The following is a 23,564-nucleotide window of genomic DNA, read 5'->3' on the forward strand; positions in this document are numbered from 1 at the left end:
CTATAAACAACTTAAAACTCAATTGTTTTTGACAAAATAAGGTAGAGAGATTATTTCAATCTCAAATGACCTAATCCCATGGGAGAATCACATTACGGAGCATTTAGCTATTCCCAAAGTGCAGTTCACACAGAAGAAATAAGTCTCCATTAATTTGGTACCTTATGGTACTAATTTGTAAGGTGCGGTACCTAAAGTATGGTATAGTATGAATTCTTTTGTATGTGGTACTAGGGCAACTATGTTACAAAGATACAATCATGATCAAAAACATAAAGGAAGTAGATGGCAAGAAAGGGTTTGAAGAAACTTCAGTGTGGTTCTCAAGCAAGCTATGTAATTGTGTACTCATGATGAAGAATTACAGATGATTGCTACAGGCTGAATTTAAAGTTAAAGATCTTGGAGAGCTGAAGTATTTTCTTGGAATTGAAGTTATACTTACACCACAGGGTATATGGTTGTTGCAATAACAATATATTCATGATATGTTATAGAAGTATGGCATGACGGAGTGTAAAGCTATGGAGATACCCTTGGATCAAAATGTCAAGCTGGCAATTGATGTTGGGCTTGAAATAGAGAATGTAACTATGTATAGATAGATGGTGGGCAGCTTGATCTACCTTACTATTACTCGTCCTGACTTGAGTTATGGAATGGGGTTGATCAGTCAATTCATGTGGCATTTCTTATCGTCCATATGCACCAACAACCCTAGAAGCATAGAAAGTGAAAGACCACTTTCATATTGGCTTGCACAAGATCCTTGAACTTGGGATGTCTTTTGGAAGCATCAATAGCCCAGCTACTTTGAACCAAATCGCTGAGAGCAATGAGCAAACCTTCCTAGCCAATGGACAAGAAAGCAACCCATGGTGAGAGGTTTCCATAGATGTTTTACAAAAGAAACACAAAAAAAACTTTGGTGCTTGGAGAGTGCAAATATGAGAGGAAGAGAACCAATCAACATTCGCCTAATGAAGACCTTGTACTTGAAAGGTGCTTTGTTAAGCAAGCCTATCATCACAAAAAAAATTTCACCATGCTTGAGCTTTTCGGATAAGCAAGCCAATCCTTATTGCGTATAAGCAAGCAGTATATTTGATACACCGAAGCATGTCCCAAATGCGGTCAACCATTAATCATGTAATCTCACCAAGGGGTATCTCGATCCAAAGGGGGGAGAGGTTGCATGGTGTGTGAGGAGGTTGAAATGGAGTCCCATAGATGACGATAGCCCCTAGGAACTTGAAAGTAGCGTCGAGCTGATCTAAATGACATGACAGTCCCACTGGTAGATAGAAGAGCACCTGGAACAAGGACTAGTACCAAATGTGCCATTCTATTCAACATTGCCCTATGTTGCGTTTGCCTTGCCAAGTGAGAAGTCTCAAAATAGTCAGCACTTCAGCTCTCAGAGAGTTTCTTGGCTTTTAATCTGGGGGTGGGCACAAAGAAGATTGAGCAAGGACCAATTTCCAAGAATGGACCAAATGATTCAAAAGCACAGAAGACTTGAGATGAAGAGGTTGGTCACCATTAATCACATGTCACTAATGAAGCAGAAATACCAATGTTTCCATGCTTAATACCTTTAGTCTCAAGGAAGAGCATGACAATGAACCAATATTTAGCCTACTAGGGTTAAGTATAAAAGGCTAATTTGTAACTAGCCAAGGATCTTTTTGCAGCCCCACCTCTCATTCTTTTGGGAGTGCAAACATGGTGTCAAGAGATCGATTGCCAATGTAGAATTCTTATTCCAAAGCAAGAATTGGATGGGTTGAGTAATTTCGGATAGATAAGACTTTGGCCAAGGAAGTAAGGGTAGGTAATCTGAAACCATTGGTATCATGATGGTTTGAGCTATTTCAAATATTATGTGGAAAGGCCAAGCTTATGATTTCCAATATACAAACTTGTCCATAACGCCTAATGATATCTTGTCCATTAGTGGCTTAGAGGAGTCATGCACCCCCAAGGGATTGCCCAAATGCTTGAAAACAATTCCTTCAGGCACAACCTCACCTTGCTAGCCCAAGGCCTTAAGATCACTTTCACTACAGTTGATAAGGGCTGATTTAGAGGCATTAATGTTAAGCCCCAAAGCAAGGGTGAGCAGGTCCCATATATGCATTGCTCTTTAGATATTGTCTCAATCAACTTTGAGAAACATGAAAGTATCATCAGCCAAAGCTTGGCCAACGAATTGCTCTTGTGAAGGGAGAGTGAGTCCAACCACCTCACCATTAGCCACCAGGCTCGACATCGTCAAAATGGAATGAGTGGCCAAGGCAAAGAACAAAGGACTCAACTAACAACTTGCCTAGCAAATCAATGAAGAGGAAAGGGTTCCGTGACACCACCATTGAGCAAAACTCTCGAAGAAGAATGCACACTAATGTTATAATAAGTCCAAACATTTTAGTACCAAATCCCATTCACTGCATTAGCTAGCCCAAGAAGGGCCATTCCAGGTGGTTAAAGGCTTTTTCGAGATCGAACTGAACCATTACCATTTCATGCTTTATGTAGTGATCATAGTCTATCCCCATTTGGATGTTCCAGATGTTGTGTAGAATATTCATTTAATGAATCTGTATTGTGCAACATGAATAAGGTTCGGAAGGTATTTGTGCAATCTATTAGCCGGGACTTTGGTAAAAACCTTATACACAGAGCGCATCAAGGAAATTGGTTGCTAGTGCTTCAAAATTGAAGGGGATGGCAGTTTGGGGATCAGTTTAATGATACTCTCCTTCCTAGATCGTGGCATGTTTCTGATCATCCAAGCCTGCTGCTATAACGCTTTTAAAGGTGCAGTGAATTGGGTTGCATAGGTGTCAAAAGTCATTAGTTGTACTATCCTACCCAGGCCTCTTATCTTTAGGCAAATGCAACAGAACTTCCATCACCTCATCTTCTGTTATGTCTGCATCCAATGTGCCAGCAACATCTGGCAAGACTTGATCTATAACAAGGTCACAAAACAATGAGAGAGCTGTGATGACTGCATCAAAAGTAGAGGATTGCTATTGAAGCAAGTCCACAAAATAGTTCTTGCACATATTTACAATTGCTCGAGGATTTGTGACCATTTCACATTCAGAATTGCTCATGCGGACCACATTTTCCCTAGCAAAGGAAGCATGCAAACCATGATAAAATTTATGCGACTGGCAGTTATTATCTTGCAGTCCCTCAGATAACGTAGCAAGTTTAGCCTGCTGATATGATCTCTTTTGGATCTCTTTTGGAAGGTACTCATGAGCTTCTCTCTCTCTCTCTCTCTCTCTTTTCCCATAACAGTTAATTGTATTAATTACGAAAACGTACAAGATTACAGGATTGCAAGGTGCAGGATGGCTTTGGGCCATCATGAGCTTTTTTTTGTGTGTGTGTGTGTGTTCCCCCTCCATGGAACTGCATCCATGATAGCTGCTCCTCACCTCGTGTTCTGCACCACCCAACAGTATGGGTTGTAGTAAATATCTATTGCAAAGAGGGTGTCCAATCTCCACCAAGCAGTGTCCAATATTCCTGAGAGTGCTTGTGAAGGAGAAGGTTGTAATTCTGTCCAGTTGGCGTGAGACTCTTACTACCTTCTCCAGCAATCTATACTATGAAAGGAGCTCTTCTCCAAATCTTCTGCAACTTAGGGCAAGTTTAAAGACAATATCTCTAGGTCTACTCTTCTTTTCTGCAAATGGGATAGACAACTAGGATCCAATCATATCCAAGGCAAGAACCAATTGCTAGACTCTTGCATGCTTGAAGCTGAAGGAAGAACATATTCTTCCTAGGTGTGTGAAACTGTCTTCCAAACTCTTAAACTCTCAACAAAGGGTAGAGATGCCCTGTCTGTGCTAGTATTGAGCAGCTATCAGTCATGCTATCTGGTTGCCAACTTCGATGGATCCAAATGTCACAAAATCATTTAGCACACTCACTGTGAGCCACAATGATCCTGCCTCAATATCACTATCAGCCTGTGGCTGTGACCTCTTATCTCAAGGGCACAAAGTCCGAGGCATCTTTGTTGTGCCAGCAAACAAGTGGTTGCTGGCTCAAAGAAACTCATTTTTAGGAGGGACAATACATAGTGTCTCTCCGTATGATTTGCAATTGAGGTGGTGTGTTTCAGTATGCCAGTCATCCTCACATGTAGATCTTTCATTCCTCTTTTGTCCAGTTCTAGAAATGCCATGTCCATCTATTTGATGTACTATCAAGGTGGTGTCTTCTGATTTGCAACTTCTAGCTCAGCTCATTATAGTATCATCAACCTCCTCTTGATTCAATTCAGTGTGCACTTTAATAGCAGTCTAAGAACAGATAATGTGTAGCCATCTAAGAACAGATAAATCTGCAAGGATGCAACGAGACTGTAATACTGTTCTTTGTCTTGAGAGATTTGTCAACTGAATCATTTTTCCCTGAAAAATATAATGCTTTGGGCTGGAGGAGGAAGAGAGAACATTAACACTTATTGATTAATTACGTCTGACAGGTTGGAAAAGGACGAGATGTTGGACTGAATCAAATTGCTTTGTTTGAAGCAAAGGTGTCTAGTGGCAATGGAGAGCAATCCTTGAGCCGAGATATGTACCGCTTGGGACAGTTGTTTGATTTTTTCCGAATGCTGTCTTTTTTCGTAACATCTGTTGGATATTATGTTTGCACAATGGTGAGTTTCACAGTATTGTCATGTCAAGTCTCCTGGTTGTGGCTCTTCAATTGCATTGTGGGTTGAAGCTATTTTTAAAGCTGCTTTAGTTTCTCTATACTAGATGCAGTGTTGAGTTGTGTTTTGAGGGTTCCTCTTTAAATTCAAAAATGAAGTGCTGGCCTTGCAGATGACAGTTCTCGTTGTTTATGCTTTTCTCTACGGGAAAGCATATCTGGTAAAATAGTTGTCCTTTGCATTTACATCTGTATGACAGTTTGATATTTTAGCTAGAAAACTAACTGCTCTATTGTTTTAATTTTCAAAATCAAGGCCCTTTCTGGAGTTGGAGCATCTTTGGAAAACATTGCACTTATAACAAATAACAAGGCACTTCAAAGTGCATTAGACACACAGTTCTTGTTCCAGATTGGTGTTTTTACTGCTGTACCGATGATAGTGGGTTTTGTTCTTGAGCTTGGAGTTTTGAAGGTACAATGCTTGAATGCCTAGACTCTTTCAGGGATTGGTTTGGTGATGTTTTTTTTGACAGGGAACATTGGAAGGTATCTGTTAGCTTTCATTTGTACAAATACTTAAGAATCTTTTGATGTGATTATCAGGCAATTGTCAGTTTTATTACTATGCAGCTGCAATTATGTTCAGTTTTCTTCACATTTTCATTGGGCACAAGAACACATTATTTTGGACGAACCATCTTGCATGGTGGTGCTAAGGTACCCCAAAAATACTGCATGAGATAGGTTTTCCTTTGTAGATATTTTAGTGATGGTGGTTTATAATCCAAATCTCCTGTTTTCCTTTTTTATCTGCAGTATCGAGGTACTGGAAGAGGCTTTGTGGTTACACATATCAAGTTTGCTGACAACTATCGAATGTACTCTCGCAGCCACTTTGTCAAGGCGTAAGAGGACATAGGACCTGGTTCAGTTCTCTGTAAAATTTTTAAATGTGTTTTCTTCATGTGAAACTAGTGTATATTAGCAGTATAGAATTCAGTCAGATAACTTTCATGGAATACTTTTTGGATTGCAGACTGGAGATTGCGATGCTGCTCTTAGTGTACCTTGCGTATGGTTATGAGACCTCGAGTTTAAGTTACATTCTGCTTAGTTTTAGTAGCTGGTTCTTGGCACTTTCTTGGCTGTTTGCTCCTTACATTTTCAATCCTTCAGGTTTTGAATGGCAAAAGTAAGTTGAATTTCCTCTTGCTGGGAAACCATTGAAACAGCTGATTGCAATGCTGATAAGCCTCATGTGGGTCACAGGACTGTTGATGACTTTGATGATTGGGTGGGCTGGCTTTTCTACAAGGGGGGCGTTGGTGTGAAGGGGGAGAGCAGCTGGGAAGCATGGTGGGAGGAGGAACAGGTGCTATTTTCTACTACCGTAAAACTCTCTCTTTCTCTTAATCTAGGAGGTAAGGCTAGCAATCTCATTGAACTCATTAATATCAACATTTTTTCATGATCATCATCATCACAAATGGGATTATTTAATTTGTTTTTCCAAAGAAAAGAAAATTCTATTAATAACTAATTGGAGAGGATCCTGCTGAGGTAACCGTCAGAGTAGAAAGGACCCTATGGAGAGTAGCAAATTGTATCCTAATCAAGTTAGCTATAATGCCAAACCATCCAAGGGGCTGTGCAAAAGAAGGTTCCAAACCATCTCTCCTCATCATCCTGTCAGAGCCACCTTGTAGCCTTTCCCTCCCATGGGGAGTATGGATGATCTCTGTGCAAATCCTCGAAAGTGTCTATGCAGTGGAGACATCCTAGAGGTCCATAGCATGGCTGCACCTCATGGTCCAAAAGTACCAACCAATAATAATGGCAATTAGCTCCCATCTATGACGGTCGGAATCTTGTTTAGTCTTTAGATGCTGACCAGCGATGAGAAAGAAGTGTCTCCCTTGAATATACTCGTATCCACATTCGTGGTCTCTGTCTGTGACCCAAGCACTGGGACAGGAGGATTAAAATGTTTTTTATCAGCTACATATGCACACTGCTATTTCTCTTTGGCAGGTGTGGTGCTTGAGCTTCAACTGGAGCTGGGGTGAAGGAGGTGGAGCTTGAGTTGTAGCTGAGGTGGAACTTGAGTTTGAGCTTTAAGGAGAGTTGGAGGTGATGCAGGAAAATGGGGGCCTGAGAAAGGAGAAAAAAGTTTGATATATGCTTCTTTGATGGTTGAGTATCATCGGAAACCTCTGGGAGGGAGAAACACATTTTGAGGAAGTTTGAGAATTTACCATCCCTGGTGTTTTTGGGGGAGGATTAATTTTGCGCACATAGTTTGGTCAGGAGGACTAAACGTGGTAATTGGAAACCCTTGATATTATCTTGCTCAAACCAATACAGATGGGTATCCTTGTCAGGTCGAACAAAACTCTTTGTTGTTGTCCGGTGAACAAGGATGATTTGACTCATCATACGCTCTTATGATTTCCAGGCTCATATTAGGTCTATTCGAGGAAGGATCTTGGAAACGATACTCAGTCTACGTTTCTTCCTTTTCCAATATGGAGTTGTCTATCAGTTGAAAGCAGCAGGAAACAGCACGAATCTTGCAGTAAGTTAACAATGATCTGTTATACATCTTAAGCTTTGCCGTTGAGAATGTAGTGTGTGAATTACTAACGTTTCTGTGTTTCAATGGTTTAACAGGTGTATGGGGTATCATGGGTGGTTCTTGTAGGAATCATTCTTATATTCAAGGTAGAAAGAATGAATGTCAAGGTTTATTTGTGTAGGGGAAAAAGCTGTACAGGTTTTTGTTTTTCCCAATTTTTCTTAAAAACCTTTTCGCTTTCTTAGGTATTCACTTTCAGCCAGAAGGCCTCAGTGAATTTTCAAATGATGATCCGGCTTATCCAGGGGATTGTTTTCCTCATGCTCATTGGAGGTCTTATAACTCTAGTGGCCTTGACTCCACTAACTGTTGGTGATGTGTTTGCAAGTCTATTGGCACTCGTTCCTACGGGTTGGGGTATCCTCTCCGTAAGCTCTCTCTCTCTCTCTCTCTCTCTCTCTCTCTCTCACTCATGTAGTGAAGTAATGAATTGAAATACCTACAAAGGGCCTTCTGGCCAAACAAGCAGAGTCAAAGACAAGTAGAACACAACACATGGAGCTAAAAGGATACAAAACACATCTTTTGTTTGTCATAATACTAAACACCTCTGTGTGTGTGTGTGTGTGTGTGTGACACTTGCGGTTTAAATTCTAACTTCTTACCCCCCAACATGATATCTGCAGATTGGAATTGCATGGAAACCATTGGTGAAACAGCTTGGCCTTTGGGAAGCATTGCGTGCTATAGCACGATTCTATGATGCAGCAATGGGTGGTGTTATATTCTTTCCCATTGCTCTTCTGTCATGGTTCCCATTTGTCTCCACCTTTCAGACTAGGTTGCTCTTCAACCAGGCATTCAGTAGAGGTTTGGAGATTTCACTCATCCTTGCCGGAAATCGGCCGAACGTTCAAGCATGAGACAGCACCTCCACTGTTGCTAAGACAAAACTGTTCAGTGTGGTTCTTTGGCAGAAGCTATTGAGGATAGATTATGAGGTTCCAAGGTTATAAAGCTTCATGTCTTCACAAGCGGAGGGTGTGTTTCTTACTTTGCTCTAGGTATCTTGACACAGGAGGTGCTTTCGGCCCATAGGAAAAGATACAAAAGTGAGTGTACAGCTACCTCCCAATTTTTCAGCTGACTGCCAGATGCAAAGATCTGCATCATTTAGAAGACAACAACAATAGTACTCATCAAATGCTTTGTCATACATATGAATGAAAGCATTCAAATGGTTTATGAGAAATCAAACAAGTTTTATAAAAATTAATGATTTGTATTGTAACACCATTTTGGGGAATATGGGAATTTTTCATAAGTTTGGGATACGTGGTCAAATCTTTGGATTTGTCGTAACTTGAACAATATAACTCCAAATAGAGCGCTCTATAGCTCAATAGATTCCATTTTTCAAGCGTTTTTCAATGATAGGTCACATCATATGGTTTTGAGAAACTTATAAGCATGTTATCCGGATGTCACTTTTTTAGTATTCAAAAAATGGGAATTGGGAGATTCCCAAACTTACTAGTATTATGTTTTGTGATGAGCTAGCTTTTTAATGGCAAATGCAAATGAGTAGTGTAAATTCATCCTATCTTCTCTTTTACATAAGAAATATCTAATTTGAATGTTCAAGCAAGTTGTCAATAATTAACTCCTTGGGAGAAATTGGTTAGACAAGAGTGTGTGTGTTTTGGTTTGCATTAGTCATCGAGATAAGCCTGTGCTCTGAGGCCATGAATCAGAGTGGTGTGTTGAAGGGAAGGTGCTTGAGTATAGTTTCAATCTTCTGAGTGGAGTTCATTTAATATTTCCATGTCATGGCTCATCACCAATTTTGTAGTCATGCTCATGTATGTGGTGCTATATGAAGCATCGCTATATGACCTCTCAAGGCTTAGCTGTCCCATACGATTTTGGAAACAAGAGAATTAACATAGTTAAAAGATTGGCAACCGTTGTGGTATGTTATTGCATGACATAGTTCAAGGCCTTGAATTCGTAGAATTATTGCATGAACTGGAGATGTTGGAGCACCTTTGAATCGTATCACCAGTCGCTATCCCTTTCATTGTCTTCAAAGTTTGCATGTCCTCTTCGTGGACATTACAGATCATGTCCCAATACATCAGGCTGACATTGGTTCCTTGAGTTGAGAATGAGGACATATAAATTTTGGGTACCTCGTGGGCGGAGTAGCTCCAAAAGTGATTATGGAATTGAGGGTGTTCTCAATTAACCTATTAAGGTTTTCTAAAAGTACGGAAGGCTTCATGTTTTACCTTCACAATCCGGCATGTTAATTGTGCCAATTCATTGAGCATGTTTGTTGGAGGATTCCAAAGGGCTCTTTGGACAACTACCAATTTGTTTATACTAGCTTGAGGATAATGTATGTGAGGTTTACTTTTTACTAGGTGATGGCTTTTGCTTGGGTCTCTCTCTCTCTCTCTCTCTCTCTCTCTCTCTCTCTCTCTCTCTATGCTTGAGAATGTGCTACCACACGTAGACTATCTACATCTCTCAACTCCAAAATAGTTCAATCACTATGTCACAACCTTTTTGCAAGCTCTCAACCATTAAATCTTTGTAATTTTCCTTTTGTCGTCATTACATAGCCTACATTGCATTATTTTTGATGGCCCACCAGACAATTTTCAACTAACTCAAACAACACAACCATGCAATCTATTGATGTTGATTTGAGTTCATTAGCGAGGGCTTGTAAAACTAGGTTTATGCTCCTCACATTTCTCCAAACCTTGTTGACAATGCTAACTATTATTGAGCAAGCTTTAGTGATTTGCACCCAGGATGCTTATGGCTCTTTTGAGGAGAAAGAGAGTGAAGATGCCTTACTTTCGTAGCAGTTCCCTTGATGGTGAGCCACTAGTGTTGCAAAATGTTGTTGCTTCCAACCTCTAGTGTCATAGTATGTGAAATCGAAATGATCTATACACTAGTGGAACCATTATGCTTCCTATTGAATTTTTTATCTTGTTTGCTCACTTATATGCAATGACTTGGCAAGAAAAGATTTCAGCCTGTCCAAAATGTATCAGGTAGGATTTTCTGAATGGGGTATATCACTATTGCTATCCTTTGATTGTCATTTGGCATGCATTCCATAGATGTATTCAAACACTTTGGATGTAGATGATCCACACTTTTAAAAATTGAACTTTGCATATTCTTTTCGTAAAAATGCTCGAAGGCATTTGTTGTAATGGCCTCAAACAAAGTCCAAACATACAAAGGTAAAGTAGGGGCTTCAAGCTCTCATTCTCTTTCTAATTGTTGTGGGGCCATTGATCTAACATACTTGAAGTTAGACTTGCCTCCCCTTCAAAATAGTGTTGATTGGTACAAATTGTATGGATATTATTGCATGATTTTCTAGAGAATTGTTGATGCATGGATGTCTTTTTTTAATGTGAACATTAGGTGGCCAAGTGTTGCTCACGACACAAGAATACTTTATAACTCCACTTTCTTCAAGCTTTGCCATGGTCAAAGCAGGTTGATACGTGCTTCATTTGAATTTGATAATCTCCAAATGAGGGAATACATTGAGTGATAAAGGCCAATATCTTCTTAAGTGCTTTATAATATTAAAAAAAGGGGGATTGATTCATATCAATGTTGTTGAGAATAGCAAATGATGCTTAACATGAATGCTCGTAGAGATTGGATGTGTGTCCAAAAGAGGCTTGCCCATAAGTGGCTTTGTATGGAAGATGTGAGAAAAGATGTATGCTCTAGAAGCTCTATGAGAGTTGCCCAGAATCCCATAAGCATGTAAGTATGTACTTGATACTCATTTCAATGAGCAATGGAATTGTTGTGTTATTATCCATGTCATCTTTTCATCTTTCATCCATCATAGCTAGCTAGCTCTAGATCCGTGTTGATCAACATGGTATCAAATCCATGGCCGAGCTGGTTGGCTAGTGTGTGTGCAGTTTCCTAAATCTTCCTCTTTTCCATTCTCCCATTCTCTCCATCTCTCAAAGTCATCCAATGTTTGCTCTTCTTTTCGAGATTAGGAGATTCAAGTATTGAGGCTTTGGCAAGTTTTTGGAAGTGTTGCAGTCTAAGAAATCTTGGAGAAGATATCAAAGCTTATTACAAAGGGTCATCATCTTTGAAGCGTAGCTCTTTAGTGTGAGTGTTATCATTTTCAATCTCATTTCATTGTTAAGAGAAAGCGATAAAGAAGAGAAGATTTGTTTCTACATTAGAGGAGGCCTCTGCCTTGCTCAAAACTTGTGTCTCTTCTTTAAGTCTCGACCTTATAATTAACACCTTTCAAATCACCATCAAGTCCGGATCTTGTACCTATTTGGTTGTTGCATACATACAGCTGATCAATCTTCACAATGGCCACTCCAAAAAAAAAAGGAAGTGCAGACAAGGCAAAAGAGAGCCGTAAGGAGCTTCAGTGGCCTAGCAACTTAATTTGATGAGGCGATTATTCTATCTTAGTGTTGTTGTGGCATACCACACTATCGTAGAACCTTTTAATTTGTAATAAAGTCGACCAGGCTGGAACTCCCTGGTGAGCGTAAACAAGACCACCTACATGGACTTGCTGTACGCATTCACTGCCTCTGATGTGGATTTGTCTTATTGAAGGAGGAGAAGAAGATTAAAAGTGTTCGCATCAATCCAGGCGACGACAGGCTGGAAGATTCAAAGTAAAGCTTGCTCTTACAAACCCTTCTTTACGTCGTCTCCTCCAAACCAATTCAAATAAAAACCTAAGTCCTTGTTCACATTGTCTTGTCCATAAACCCTTTGTTACATTGTAAAAAGGAGACACTAGCCAAGTTACTTGTGGTAAGACTTCCTTGGATGAATGGTGGACCTTCCCAAAGAAGAGATGATCTATTTGCACCATACATGTTTCAAACCTTGGAAGAAAATCCAATGTTAATGTGCTGTCAAGCCACGTATTTCACGCGCGAGAGCTATTCAAAAGGAAATGTATTCATCTTGTATGCCTAAAGCAATGCAATACCCATGATGATTCAAAAGCTATGTATCCTAAGATCCATGAAAATCCAAAAGCCATGTCTATGTATCCTAAGATCAATGCCATGTATGTCAAAGAAGGACTGACTAGACAAGGTCATGTACCCATCAGTGTATCCATTTGTAAAAGCATGAAGTAGAAAGAATGTGTGAAGAAGACTGGAGTAAAAAGCATGTACCACACATCGACAAAAGGGATAAGGAGCACAACAAAAGCCAAGGAGCATGAAGATAAAGAAGTCCAAGAAGATCAAAGATTGGAGCAAAAGAGCAAGAAGAAGATCAAATATTGCCAAAGAAACAACAAAAAGATAAAGAAAACATTTTTTGCTGTTACAAACCAACAAAATGACTTCCCATAGTGGATATTGTTTCCCATAGTGGATGTAGAAAAACCTTACCAAGAATGTAAAGTGTCAAGCCTTAACTTGATTAGACTACCAAAGAGCTAGTCTCTTGGGCCATGTTTACATGCAGGGGGGGGCAAAAGCCAGTAAGGGTAGGAACTCATCATTTGATGGGGAGTGTTGAGAATAGCAAATGATGGTTAACATGAATGTCCATAGAGGTTGGATGTGTGCCCAAAAGAGGCTTGCCCATAAGTGGCTTTGTATGGAAGATGTGAGAAAATATGTATGCTTTAGAAGCTCTATGAGAGTTGCCCATAATCCCATATGCACAATAAGAAAGAGTGGTACTATCCAAAAAGCTATATAAGCATGCACTTGACACTCATTTCAATAAGCAATAGCACTATCAGTTTGTGTTGTTATCCATATCATCATGAATAGTGTTTTCATCTTTCATCCACCATAGCTAACTAGCTCTAGATTTGTGTTTATTAACAAATACGTGGTAGAAAAACACAAGGAGAATCAATGAATCTATTGAGCGCCTTGGAAAAAATCCATTCCAATGTGATGAGCTCATTGATGATTTTAACTCCAACTACAACTACATGCAGTCCTCGATGAGGATCGCGGACTTGCTTTCTAGAGGCTCCAGTGATCTTGATTGTACCTTGTCAAAGCCATTGAAAATCTTGACCTTCATCCTTGCCTTGAATTATAAATGCATTTTGTATCTTATAGAACATGATGAGGAGGATGTGAAAACCAATGAGCAAGTGGATTTGAATGATCCATTCCTTGACAATCCCCATCTCTACAAGTTTGATTGGAATGACAAGATATTCATTCCAAACCAATGTAGAGAGGGCGAGTTCATTAAAAACAACCTGGCGAAGAGAGGACTTTGATACCTAGGTGTTTCATTGACACACTTGTTCGTGGACCATTTGTATTTTCATTTCCATTTCACTTGTTCATTTATTTTTCAATCTCAAATACTTACAACCAATATTTAAAAAATATGTCTAATTTTAGCAAATAGGATTTATTGGTTCCCTCTCTTTTCACACACCATTGTGTCACAATTATCCTACAATATTATACATAGCATTGCTTAGCATTGCATTGTAAAATGTCCATCCCACCCACCGATAACATTTTCTCTCAAATAAATCAAGGCTCCTAGATCGGAGTATGTCGTGCAAGAGTACACGCAGTAATCTTTCAAGGGCCTTGTTGTTTTCAATGTAGACTCGTAACCTCTACTCGAACATATTCTATACACCTCAAAATTTCAAGCAAATTTGCAAGATCATAGTGCATGATTTGGGTAGACCATGACGTGAATTAGATACTTATCAAACATTGCTACAATTGGTAACAAGGGAAGTGATGTACTAGATGACATCAAGAGATGCACGTCAATTCATAGTATGACTGATTGGACACACTCTTCATGGTTGTAGATATATTTAGGAAATGATAATTCTACATCACTTGTTTGGCTATCCACTATGATAAGCTAACATTGCCTTATAAATAGTGACGCGAGAGCCTTTGCCAAACTTAAATCTCTATTATACTCGGCAGGTTTTCCATTGTTGTGACATTTGCAAGTGTTTGAAGCTTTTGATAATGAAAGTAAGCCTTTACGAGGAGGATTCTCAATTGGTTTGATTAGTGTTTATGGATCGGACAAGTGGATGTTGTACGGCCATGGACTGACATGTGTAATAGACCAGTAGAAAAAATATGCTCCCCTTTATTTTAAAAACACAAATATCTTGATTCATTTGCACCAACTTGTACACTAGCAAGGTTTGCGTGTCATAGGTACACCTCTTCAATGTGGTTCTTGTAGTTATTTTATTAATACGGCTACCAAACATATGAAACTATTAATATGATCAACATCACATTAATATCATTGTTTACAATTGAGTATATCAGGATGGCTACCATGATCATTCCCCTCTTATTACTTTTCATTGCATGTAGGAGTTATATTCTTTGGAATGGTACTATTTGATTTATGATTATTACATTATTGATTGAGATTGTGCAATGCATACCATGAAAGGATTTCTTTTCCTTGTTAAATGAATACACTTTGATTACACTTGAATTCAATTAATGGCCTTATTACATACCCCTTGTTAAACTTGAGATAGGAATGTGATTAGTAGTTTTTAATGTGTACTTGGGAGGATTGGTAACTGGATCTGATAACCAAATACCTTGGGAATTCTCGAAATTGATAGTGAAGGAACCTGTGGACGTAATTATGTATGGATAGATAACCCATACCATCATAAGAACTAGGTACATTATACATGGTTAATATATTTTTAGGAAGAAAGAACCCAAGAGGGCTAATTGTGCTATTTTCTAGTACAAGATAACAATGCCATACTTGCTAGTGAGGGAGGTAGGTTGTCAAATCATGGTGCTTGTGATACCAAGTAGGTATTGCACTCTTATGAGTATGAGAAGAACTTGTATTGACACTACATTTCAAAACACATAAGGGAGATAATCACAAAGGAGCTATGAGAGTTATACTTAATGAAGAGGGAAACGTTGTTAAAAGGGTTTGCAATGGCTTGAGCCTATTAGATTCTACTCCAATGTGATACAACAAATCGAGTCACAACTATTCAATACCTTGCAAATTTATAGGCAATGTTTGGAATGAGACACCAAAAGACTTGCAATGAAAAAAGATCAAACATTTAAGAAATGATGTGCGCCAAATAACATCAAATGTATAGGGGAAAGTCTAGATTGTCACATCTCAACGAAGAAAAAGACATATCAACAAAATTATACTTAAAAACAATCAACTAGCTCAGGCAACCTATACAATGGAGCCAGCTATGATATTTGTAACGTCCAATGTGGTTTTCAAGGGCTCCTGCATTATGTCTATAGTCACAGCTTTTAGTTCAATATCAAGTTTTGGACTCTTTTGCATCCATGCTTTGGCACTCTTTCCGAAGACATGTTCAACAATGGAGCATGTGCATTGGGGTTTGTCTCTTTGTGGCTTTTGAGGTGGTTGCATATAATCTATGAATCTAAGAGGAAATACAATTGAATTCAAATACAAACATGTTTTAGATTATGATAACATTCTTTACACATGCACACACAACAACTTGGAGGATCACAAAAGTTAATTATGTCTTCTAAAGGGTCCACAACTCTCTCCCATCCAAACTCGCACTCCATGAAGCCATATAACTGCCGCTCAAAACTAGGGTATTGAAAGTTTTCCTTATTTTGTTCTTGTGACGTCATCATCTAGTAGTTTTTCTTACCACTTGGAATATGAGGTTCTCAATATGAAATCAGTTATATGCTTGCCACAATTGAGTCCACTTTACTAGGGCATGCTCCCAACTGACCACAAGACCTCTCTTCGCACATTTTTATGCCACATCGTCCTAGTGCTGATGTGGGTTTCCACTTTTAGTCACAATCTACCTTGCACACGTGTATCGTCAAATGCATGTCTATATTGAACGAAGATACAAGTGGGTTTGAACTCCCAATTAAACCTCAATGCAACGCAAGTCCAAGTGTTATTCTAATTACTGCTTGAATCAGCTAGTGTAGTTGCAAGTGTGGTACTTACGAGGACCATGTTGTTGCAGTAGAGTAGTATTGGCAGTGGAAGGTGTGGTTGATGGACATACTTGGTATAGTGGATGTTTATGTACCAATGTTGGAGGAAACACTGGCTCTTGTAGAGGTTGCTTGTGGTTAAGAAATAGGGAAAGGCCTCAAAATAGGGTTTGGAACTACGAAAGGGTGGTAGGGCTCCCCATCTTGAAATGAGGATGATGGAAACTAAATAGGCCTTGGAGGAAATAGCATAGGACGCGTGGGGTGTACAAAAGGGGCTGAAGAGGGAGACACATTCACAAAAGCATTATGTGCACACGTGTTGTCCATTCTTTGTGTTGTTGTTGGGGGGTGAAAAGTGACAAGTTGCTCTATCGAAGAGGAAGGTGAATGACAAGGAAGAGGGCCCTACGTTGGATAGTGAAGGAGGGTCCTTTTGAATTCTCGAAAGGCTTCCTAGGGATCTTGTGAGAGAGGGATGATTTCTATAGAGTCATTGTTTTCAAGGTGGGAGATCTGATCCACTTGCAAGGGGAGGACATGGCACTTCAGTGTTTGTGGACCTTGCACCATTGGGAGGTCTTGAAGAAAAGCAAAATGGTAGATAGAAAGACATATCTTTGGAATGTATAGTGGACACGATTACAAAGAACAAAAAATGATTGCTTAATGACCTACCACATAATACTTCTAAATTTGCAAAACTTTTTCAAAATGGTTGCTACCCTGAGTAGAACAAGTGAAACATGTTTTTATAGTTCATAGTGGAAAAATGCAAACATGCATCCACATAGTAGTTAACAATGCTGCATTACACAAGTTATGGTTTAAAGGCAACCAAACTTGGCTATTCAAATTAAAACACATGAAAACATATCAAGAACTTTAGTAAGTTTGCCTTTGCAAATTATAATGCAAATCAAACTTTACATATGAAATATCTAACTGCAAAACAAATATTGCCCATGTTCTTTGAGGCAACATTGCATCTATATTGAAGTGTTCATAAGCTTCATTACAACATGGATTTTAATTGTGTATGAAAATCAACAACATAGAGGCTAAAATGGCTAGTCTTGTAAAAAAGGGATGGGTGCATTAAGGACAATGAGTAGTAGAATTATAAGTACTAACAAATTTGCAACAATTTATGAAATTGCTGCAAGCAAGGCAAGGGACACAAACAAAAAATGAAATGCAACCATGGGCATTGTGCATAAACTTCACACGTAAAAGAGCAATGGATAGTCATTTACACAAAAACAAAAACGAGTCATAGGCGCGCATGTTAGACGCGCAAAGTCGGGTGCGTCTATCATTGTGTCTATATGCGCGTGTAAAAGAGCATGTAAATAGACACGAATTTTGCGTCTATATATCCGCGCAGATAGACGCGTAATTATTAAACCACTTGAAATTAGACTTAATATAATAAAAAAATCAGAGTTAATAATTATTTTTGCATTGCTCTCTAATGAATGGAAGTTTCTCTAGTTAACAAGCTGGATATAAGTAATTAGCGGCAAGTGACACAAACCTTATTATACAATTAGTAGCACGCATTGCATGTATCTCGTAATTTCTCTACTTAAAGAAGATAAAAAATACTTCCTTTTTATTATGAAAAATTCAATTTAGCTTTAAACTTGACTATTGATTCTTGAGTATGCACATGTGCGTATGAATTTTCCATAGAATTAAGAATACACATTGAATCATTAAGCGAATTAAGTATGTTACAGTGAATGATCCATCTCATCTTCAATGAGATCAGCCCTTGCTAAACTATCTACTTCTAGGTCTATGTTACCAAGAGGTAATGAAACAAATAAGTCTATCCCACTATCAGATGTGTTGCTATATTGCTCAATAACTTCATCATCATCAACCACATTATTGTCCTCTTCTGTGTTTCCTTGAACATCCTCGCGAGGTTCATCTTGTACTATATCACACATATCATCCATTATGGTGTCATCATGTACATCATCATTAATTGTTGGATTGTTATCTGCTATCTCTATGTCGGTAATATTACCATATATTGATTTTGAACGATTAGATATGGGGATGACATACTACCATCGGTTATTGTTTACCATTGGATGATACACAACCTATATTTGAAAAACAAAAGCAAGAAACTTAAATACTTATTATATTGTGTATATGTATCACATGTATACATATAAAAAAATTAGCTTTTACACATATACATACTCGCATTGTTGAGGTAGTACTAATGTGTCATTCTTGTTTTGGTGAAATTTTGTAGAGTCAATGATTACGAAACCACTTCACATCCAGTACATATATAAAGAATCGTCTGAAGTCAAGTTTCAGAATATCTTGGATCAAGCCACAATAACCTTCCATGGTACCATTGGCATCCTCGAAGTGAGCAAGGACACCACAATCTTGGGTATTTCTCTTTTCATCTATACGTTGAGTTCGAAGATGTTTACCCTCACACCAAATAGCATTAAATAATGTGCACTAGTAGTAAAAGATTAAGATCAAACATGTCAATTTATTATATAAAATATAACTAGAAACAAATTAATTGATAGTATGTCTCACCTTTGATAAGTAACCTCGTGCATATTCCCACTTTTCTTGAGATATATTAATTTCCTCCTCTTTTTCCATTCTCTCTATTTTCTCATGTAACCAATCTATATCAATATGACGTGGGAGCACATTTAGATGATCTGAAAATGAGACATTACGTCTATATCTGGTGCGAAATGCTTGTCTTTCGCTTTTTCTTCTTGCCCTTGCTTCATTATATAGTGTCACCCATTTGCTCATTACATCACTATTGAGCACACAAAAACTATTTAACTTACGACGTTCTTCTTTTGTTAGCACTTTACTCATTCCTTTTCCTTGAGGTATTATAGAGGTCATCCTCAAGTCTTCATCGTCTTTCCATAGTGGTTGACAGGGGTCCACTTCAGTAAGATATTCAGAGATATAAACAAGGGATGATTGCACTAACCAACCCTCAGCCATGCTTCCCTCAGGCCGTGCTTTTTGCTTCACAAAATCTTTCAAGATTTTCATGAAGCGCTCAAGAAAAAACATCCACTTTGCATGAACTCCCCCATAAAGTGCGATCTCATCAATCAAATGTACGAGTAAATGTAATTGAGTAGTCAAAATGGAGCGATAAAAATTTCCTCCACCAAACAAACCACCTCAATAGATAATACTCGAGCGTCTTGCAATGTGTTTGGATCAATTTCCTTCGAGCTCACGTATCTGTTAGGATGTATTTGATAATTGTGTATTTTTATGTAGAAATTCAAAGAGGTTCACTACATGATGTATGCAATATATAATGAAAAAATACAATGTATACACACCTCACAAGCTCTCCCATCTTGTAAATGATATCACGTACATCTTTGGATACACAATGGGATGCTAGTAGGAAGTACGAACTGAATGTAAATAATATTCATAGATCAAATGATTAGTTGAGGAAAAATTCATTATACCCCAAAGTTTACACATAGTTACTCCACTAATTACTATATTCATGGTTAGAGATACCCTTACTTGAATCATTTTGTGCCAATCGTGGGACTTCAAACCAGATAGTTGCTTCACACCTCTTTTCTTTTTCTTTATGAAGGCTCCCTTGAGACATCTCATACATCCCGTGGGTGTTCGAAAGCTACATATCTGTTCCTTCACTATTTTTACCTCGTTCTTTGACAGCTTCCAAGGTGCATGGGGTAGCTCAATCTTTCCTCTGGGTCCAATGCATGGCCAAGCTTGCCTCATGCGACCAATGTTACGTAAATCCTCCCTTACATTGATTGAATCACGAGCCCCTATCAAGTGATCCCATAATGTAGATACAACATTTTTGAATATGTGCATGGGGTCCAACAGGTGATTGATCTTGAGTTCAATCCAATACGAAAGACGAAAAAATTAGAGAACCTAACAAACAAACAATATATTATGTAAGCAATTTATCATGCTAAATACTTTAAAGTCAATCAAGAGAAATATACTTCTTACTGACTCATGCTGAGTGGAGGGTGGCTGTCGGCATTAATCCATCTCTCCTTCCAATCTCGAATGGTTAGAGGTTGTGGAATCATTCCATTAGTAGGGAGAACATATTTGGGATGGTCAATAGGAAAAAATCGATGACGATTGTCATAGATAACCTTCTTTAAATGTGTTGGACTAGAGGAAACTAGAGAGGGACCGCAAATAGGACATGCACGATATCCTGATGTGGTTAAACCTGAACAAACAAGTGAATTAATAACATGCAATTGATTCAAGTCTTGAATTTCAAATATAGAGTTATATACATGTACCTGGACACTCTCCATATTCTGAAAAGTCATGCATGGTCCACAACAACATGGTCTTCAAAGTGAAATCTCTAGAGGATGCAGATGCACTTGTATCTTGCACCTCAATACCTTCCCATAACATTTCTAACTCTTCAATCAAAGGCTCTAAGTAAATGTCCATGTTTTTTACCTTATGCTTTTCAGGAATCAGAAGGGACAACATTACATGTCCCTTTTTAATTGCCATGGATGGAGGAATATTATAGTTCACCAATACCACTGGCCATACACTGTATGATGTGATTTTGATGCCAAATGGATTGATTCCATCCATACCTAAACCAAATCTCAAATTTCTTGGCTCTTCTTTGAAAATGGGCCACAAATTGTCTATATGTTGCCATGCCGGTGTGTCTGCAGGGATCCTCCATTTTTTATCACTTGAACGATGACTAGCATGCCATGACATGAGCTTTCCAATAGACTTACACTTGAACATAAGTTGAATTCGTGGAATAATCAGAAAATGTCACAAAAACCTTACGAGGCACATCCATTGACCTCATCTCCACTTCGTATCTTGATTCACCACAAATAGGACACTCTCCTCATGAATCCCACGAAATAAGACACAATCATTGACACATGCATGGATCTTGACATAATCGAGGCCTCCCAGAGATGTCAAGTAATGTCTTGCTTGCTCTCTCTTAGTTGGCAATTTGTTTCCTTTTGGAAGCATTTGTGATAATAACCTACATATATTTTTAAAAGTGAGTTTTAAAAACCACCAACATATATTTGTGTCCGATTTCAAAATAGAACAATTAATATTATGATTCATAAGCCAAACGGAATTGATACATACTTCAATAACGCATTCAAACTGACATTACTCCATCCATAAATTGTTTGCAAGTTAAGTATCTTGAGGGACGTACGAAGAACGGAGTACGTACAACCTTCATACAACGGAGTAGATGACGCTACGAATAGTGGGTCATCTAGCTTTGTCGTGTGACCCTCTCACCGGTTCCGAAAGTAGATCGTGTACCATGTTGTCCAAAATCTCATCCTCTACAACTTGATGGGGCATTTCATAAGGGCTACTATCATGGTCATGAATCTCCACTCTTCTTGAAGACTCTGCCTCCTCGCGTCGACGTTTTGCAGCCTCTCAACGCCCAAGAGGGCGCATCTGAGGATGTGGCACCGCATCTTGCTCAACCACAAAAGGGAGTTACATGTACGTTGATATATATTTCAAACATAGACTAGCAATCTTAGTGTTAAAAACAATGAATACCGGTGATTTTTCTTGATCCCATTCTTCATACATGCTGAGGTGTGACATTGCAACTCGACGTGCTCGAAAAATACACCCTCGACAACGATCACACATGCATTTAATTTTTCGTCGTAGCCATGCATCTCGATTATGAAGACGTAATGTTTCAACCTCGAGGATGTGCTCGTTGACTCATCAGCATGCACCGCACTAGGTGATGACGACGACATGATTAAACCTAATTCATGACAACATCAAATTTGTTATTAATACGTTTACATAAAAACTTCAAGGTGTATTAATTATTCTAAGATATTCAATTTTAAATACACAAAACTTATCATAAATATATAAAAACTTATGATAAGAACTTACTATCAAAACTTATCTTAAATACAAAAACTTATGACAAAACGGCAAGCGTGCTAAATGTGCGTCTATGCCTGCGTCTAACTACGCATCTACGCCTGCGTCTATCTGCACGTCTAAATCCGCGTCTATTAGCGCGTCTATATAAAATTAGATGCGTATATACACGCAAAAATAGACGCAAACACCAAAATTCAAAAGATACAAGCGATTTCTTTTCAAATTGCGCCTTTCCTGCGTTTTTTGCACGTTCTGGAGCTCGAGTTCAGCCGACATACAGTCTACCTCCACTAGTCTCTTCATGACTCACCTCCTCATGACTCATCTCTTCTTTCACTTCAAAGAGACAAGAAGGGAAAGAAGACAGCTAAAGAGAAGAAAGCCAAGGAGAGGAAGAAAGCGAGAACAAAAGAGAGGAGAACAAGAGAAACAAGAGGCAAAGAGAGGAGACAACAAGCAGCAAGCATAAAGGGAGAACAAGTCACCAAGGAGAGGAAGAAGGGGAAGGAAGCAGCGCCACCACCCATCCACACCAAAGACCCAAGGTGAGTCCTCTCTCTCTCTCTCTCTCTCTCTCTCTCTCTCTCTCTCTCTCTCTCTCTCTCTCTTTCTGTATTAGGATCTTTCTTTCTATGATTGATGTTTTTATATCACAAATAAATCATGGATGGTGGTTGTCTCCGACTTAGTGCGTTTGACAACGCGTCTAGATTCCAGTGTAGACGCAGACATAGACGCGCAGCTATGTTTGTTGTTACCGTGTCTGCAGTCACGTCTCCAAACACGTCTATTCTGCATCTCAGGCGCGAGAATACACGCGCTCTACTCAGAAGCTTTGACTTCGGAGAAGCGTCTGAGAGTGCATCTATTCTGCATCTCAAACGCGTATATACATGTGCTCTGCTCAGAAGCTTTGACTTCTGGGAAGCATCTAAGAGCGCATCTATTCTGTATCTGAGGCGGGAATATACACGTGCTCTGCCCAGAAGGTTTGACTTCAGGGAAGCGTCTGAGAGTACGTCTATTCTACATCTCAGACACGAATATATATGCGCTAGCTCTGATAAAAAACTAAGTTTTTATTTCTGGAATTGTACGAATATGTTACACAATAGTATAGTTTACACAATATTGTAATTTAGCAAATTGTCTTATTCTTGTGTTTTGTTTGCAGATGTCGCATCCTGGTTCATCTAGCAATGACCCAGATTTGGAGCGCGTGGTCTTGTTCAGCAGAGGGGTCAATGCTTTTTTTGGAGGTTTTCCTAGTAAGGAAGACTTCATGGGAGAGATGACTAGAC

The 23,564-nt window shown here is 38.8% G+C and overlaps 1 protein-coding gene across 1 annotated transcript in view; it reads left to right on the top strand.

Moving 5' to 3' along the window:
* LOC148028937 (callose synthase 9-like) overlaps nt 1-8,550 on the top strand; it is a 213,448-nt gene extending 204,898 nt beyond the window's left edge. The window contains exons 41-51 of the mRNA XM_087687703.1: nt 4,514-4,690; nt 4,860-4,907; nt 5,003-5,161; nt 5,293-5,406; nt 5,506-5,594; nt 5,726-5,881; nt 5,959-6,061; nt 7,145-7,264; nt 7,360-7,410; nt 7,510-7,692; nt 7,951-8,550. Of these exons, the coding sequence (XP_087543829.1) occupies nt 4,514-4,690; nt 4,860-4,907; nt 5,003-5,161; nt 5,293-5,406; nt 5,506-5,594; nt 5,726-5,881; nt 5,959-6,061; nt 7,145-7,264; nt 7,360-7,410; nt 7,510-7,692; nt 7,951-8,187 (1,437 nt within the window). The 3' untranslated portion in view covers nt 8,188-8,550. The remainder of the gene's footprint in view (nt 1-4,513; nt 4,691-4,859; nt 4,908-5,002; nt 5,162-5,292; nt 5,407-5,505; nt 5,595-5,725; nt 5,882-5,958; nt 6,062-7,144; nt 7,265-7,359; nt 7,411-7,509; nt 7,693-7,950) is intronic.
* Nucleotides 8,551-23,564: the final 15,014 nt, after the last annotated feature.

The sequence above is a fragment of the Lygodium microphyllum genome, chromosome 11, assembly GCF_053477565.2.
Source record: "Lygodium microphyllum isolate KBCC chromosome 11, Lygodium_microphyllum_v1.1.10, whole genome shotgun sequence".
NCBI lineage: Eukaryota > Viridiplantae > Streptophyta > Polypodiopsida > Schizaeales > Lygodiaceae > Lygodium > Lygodium microphyllum.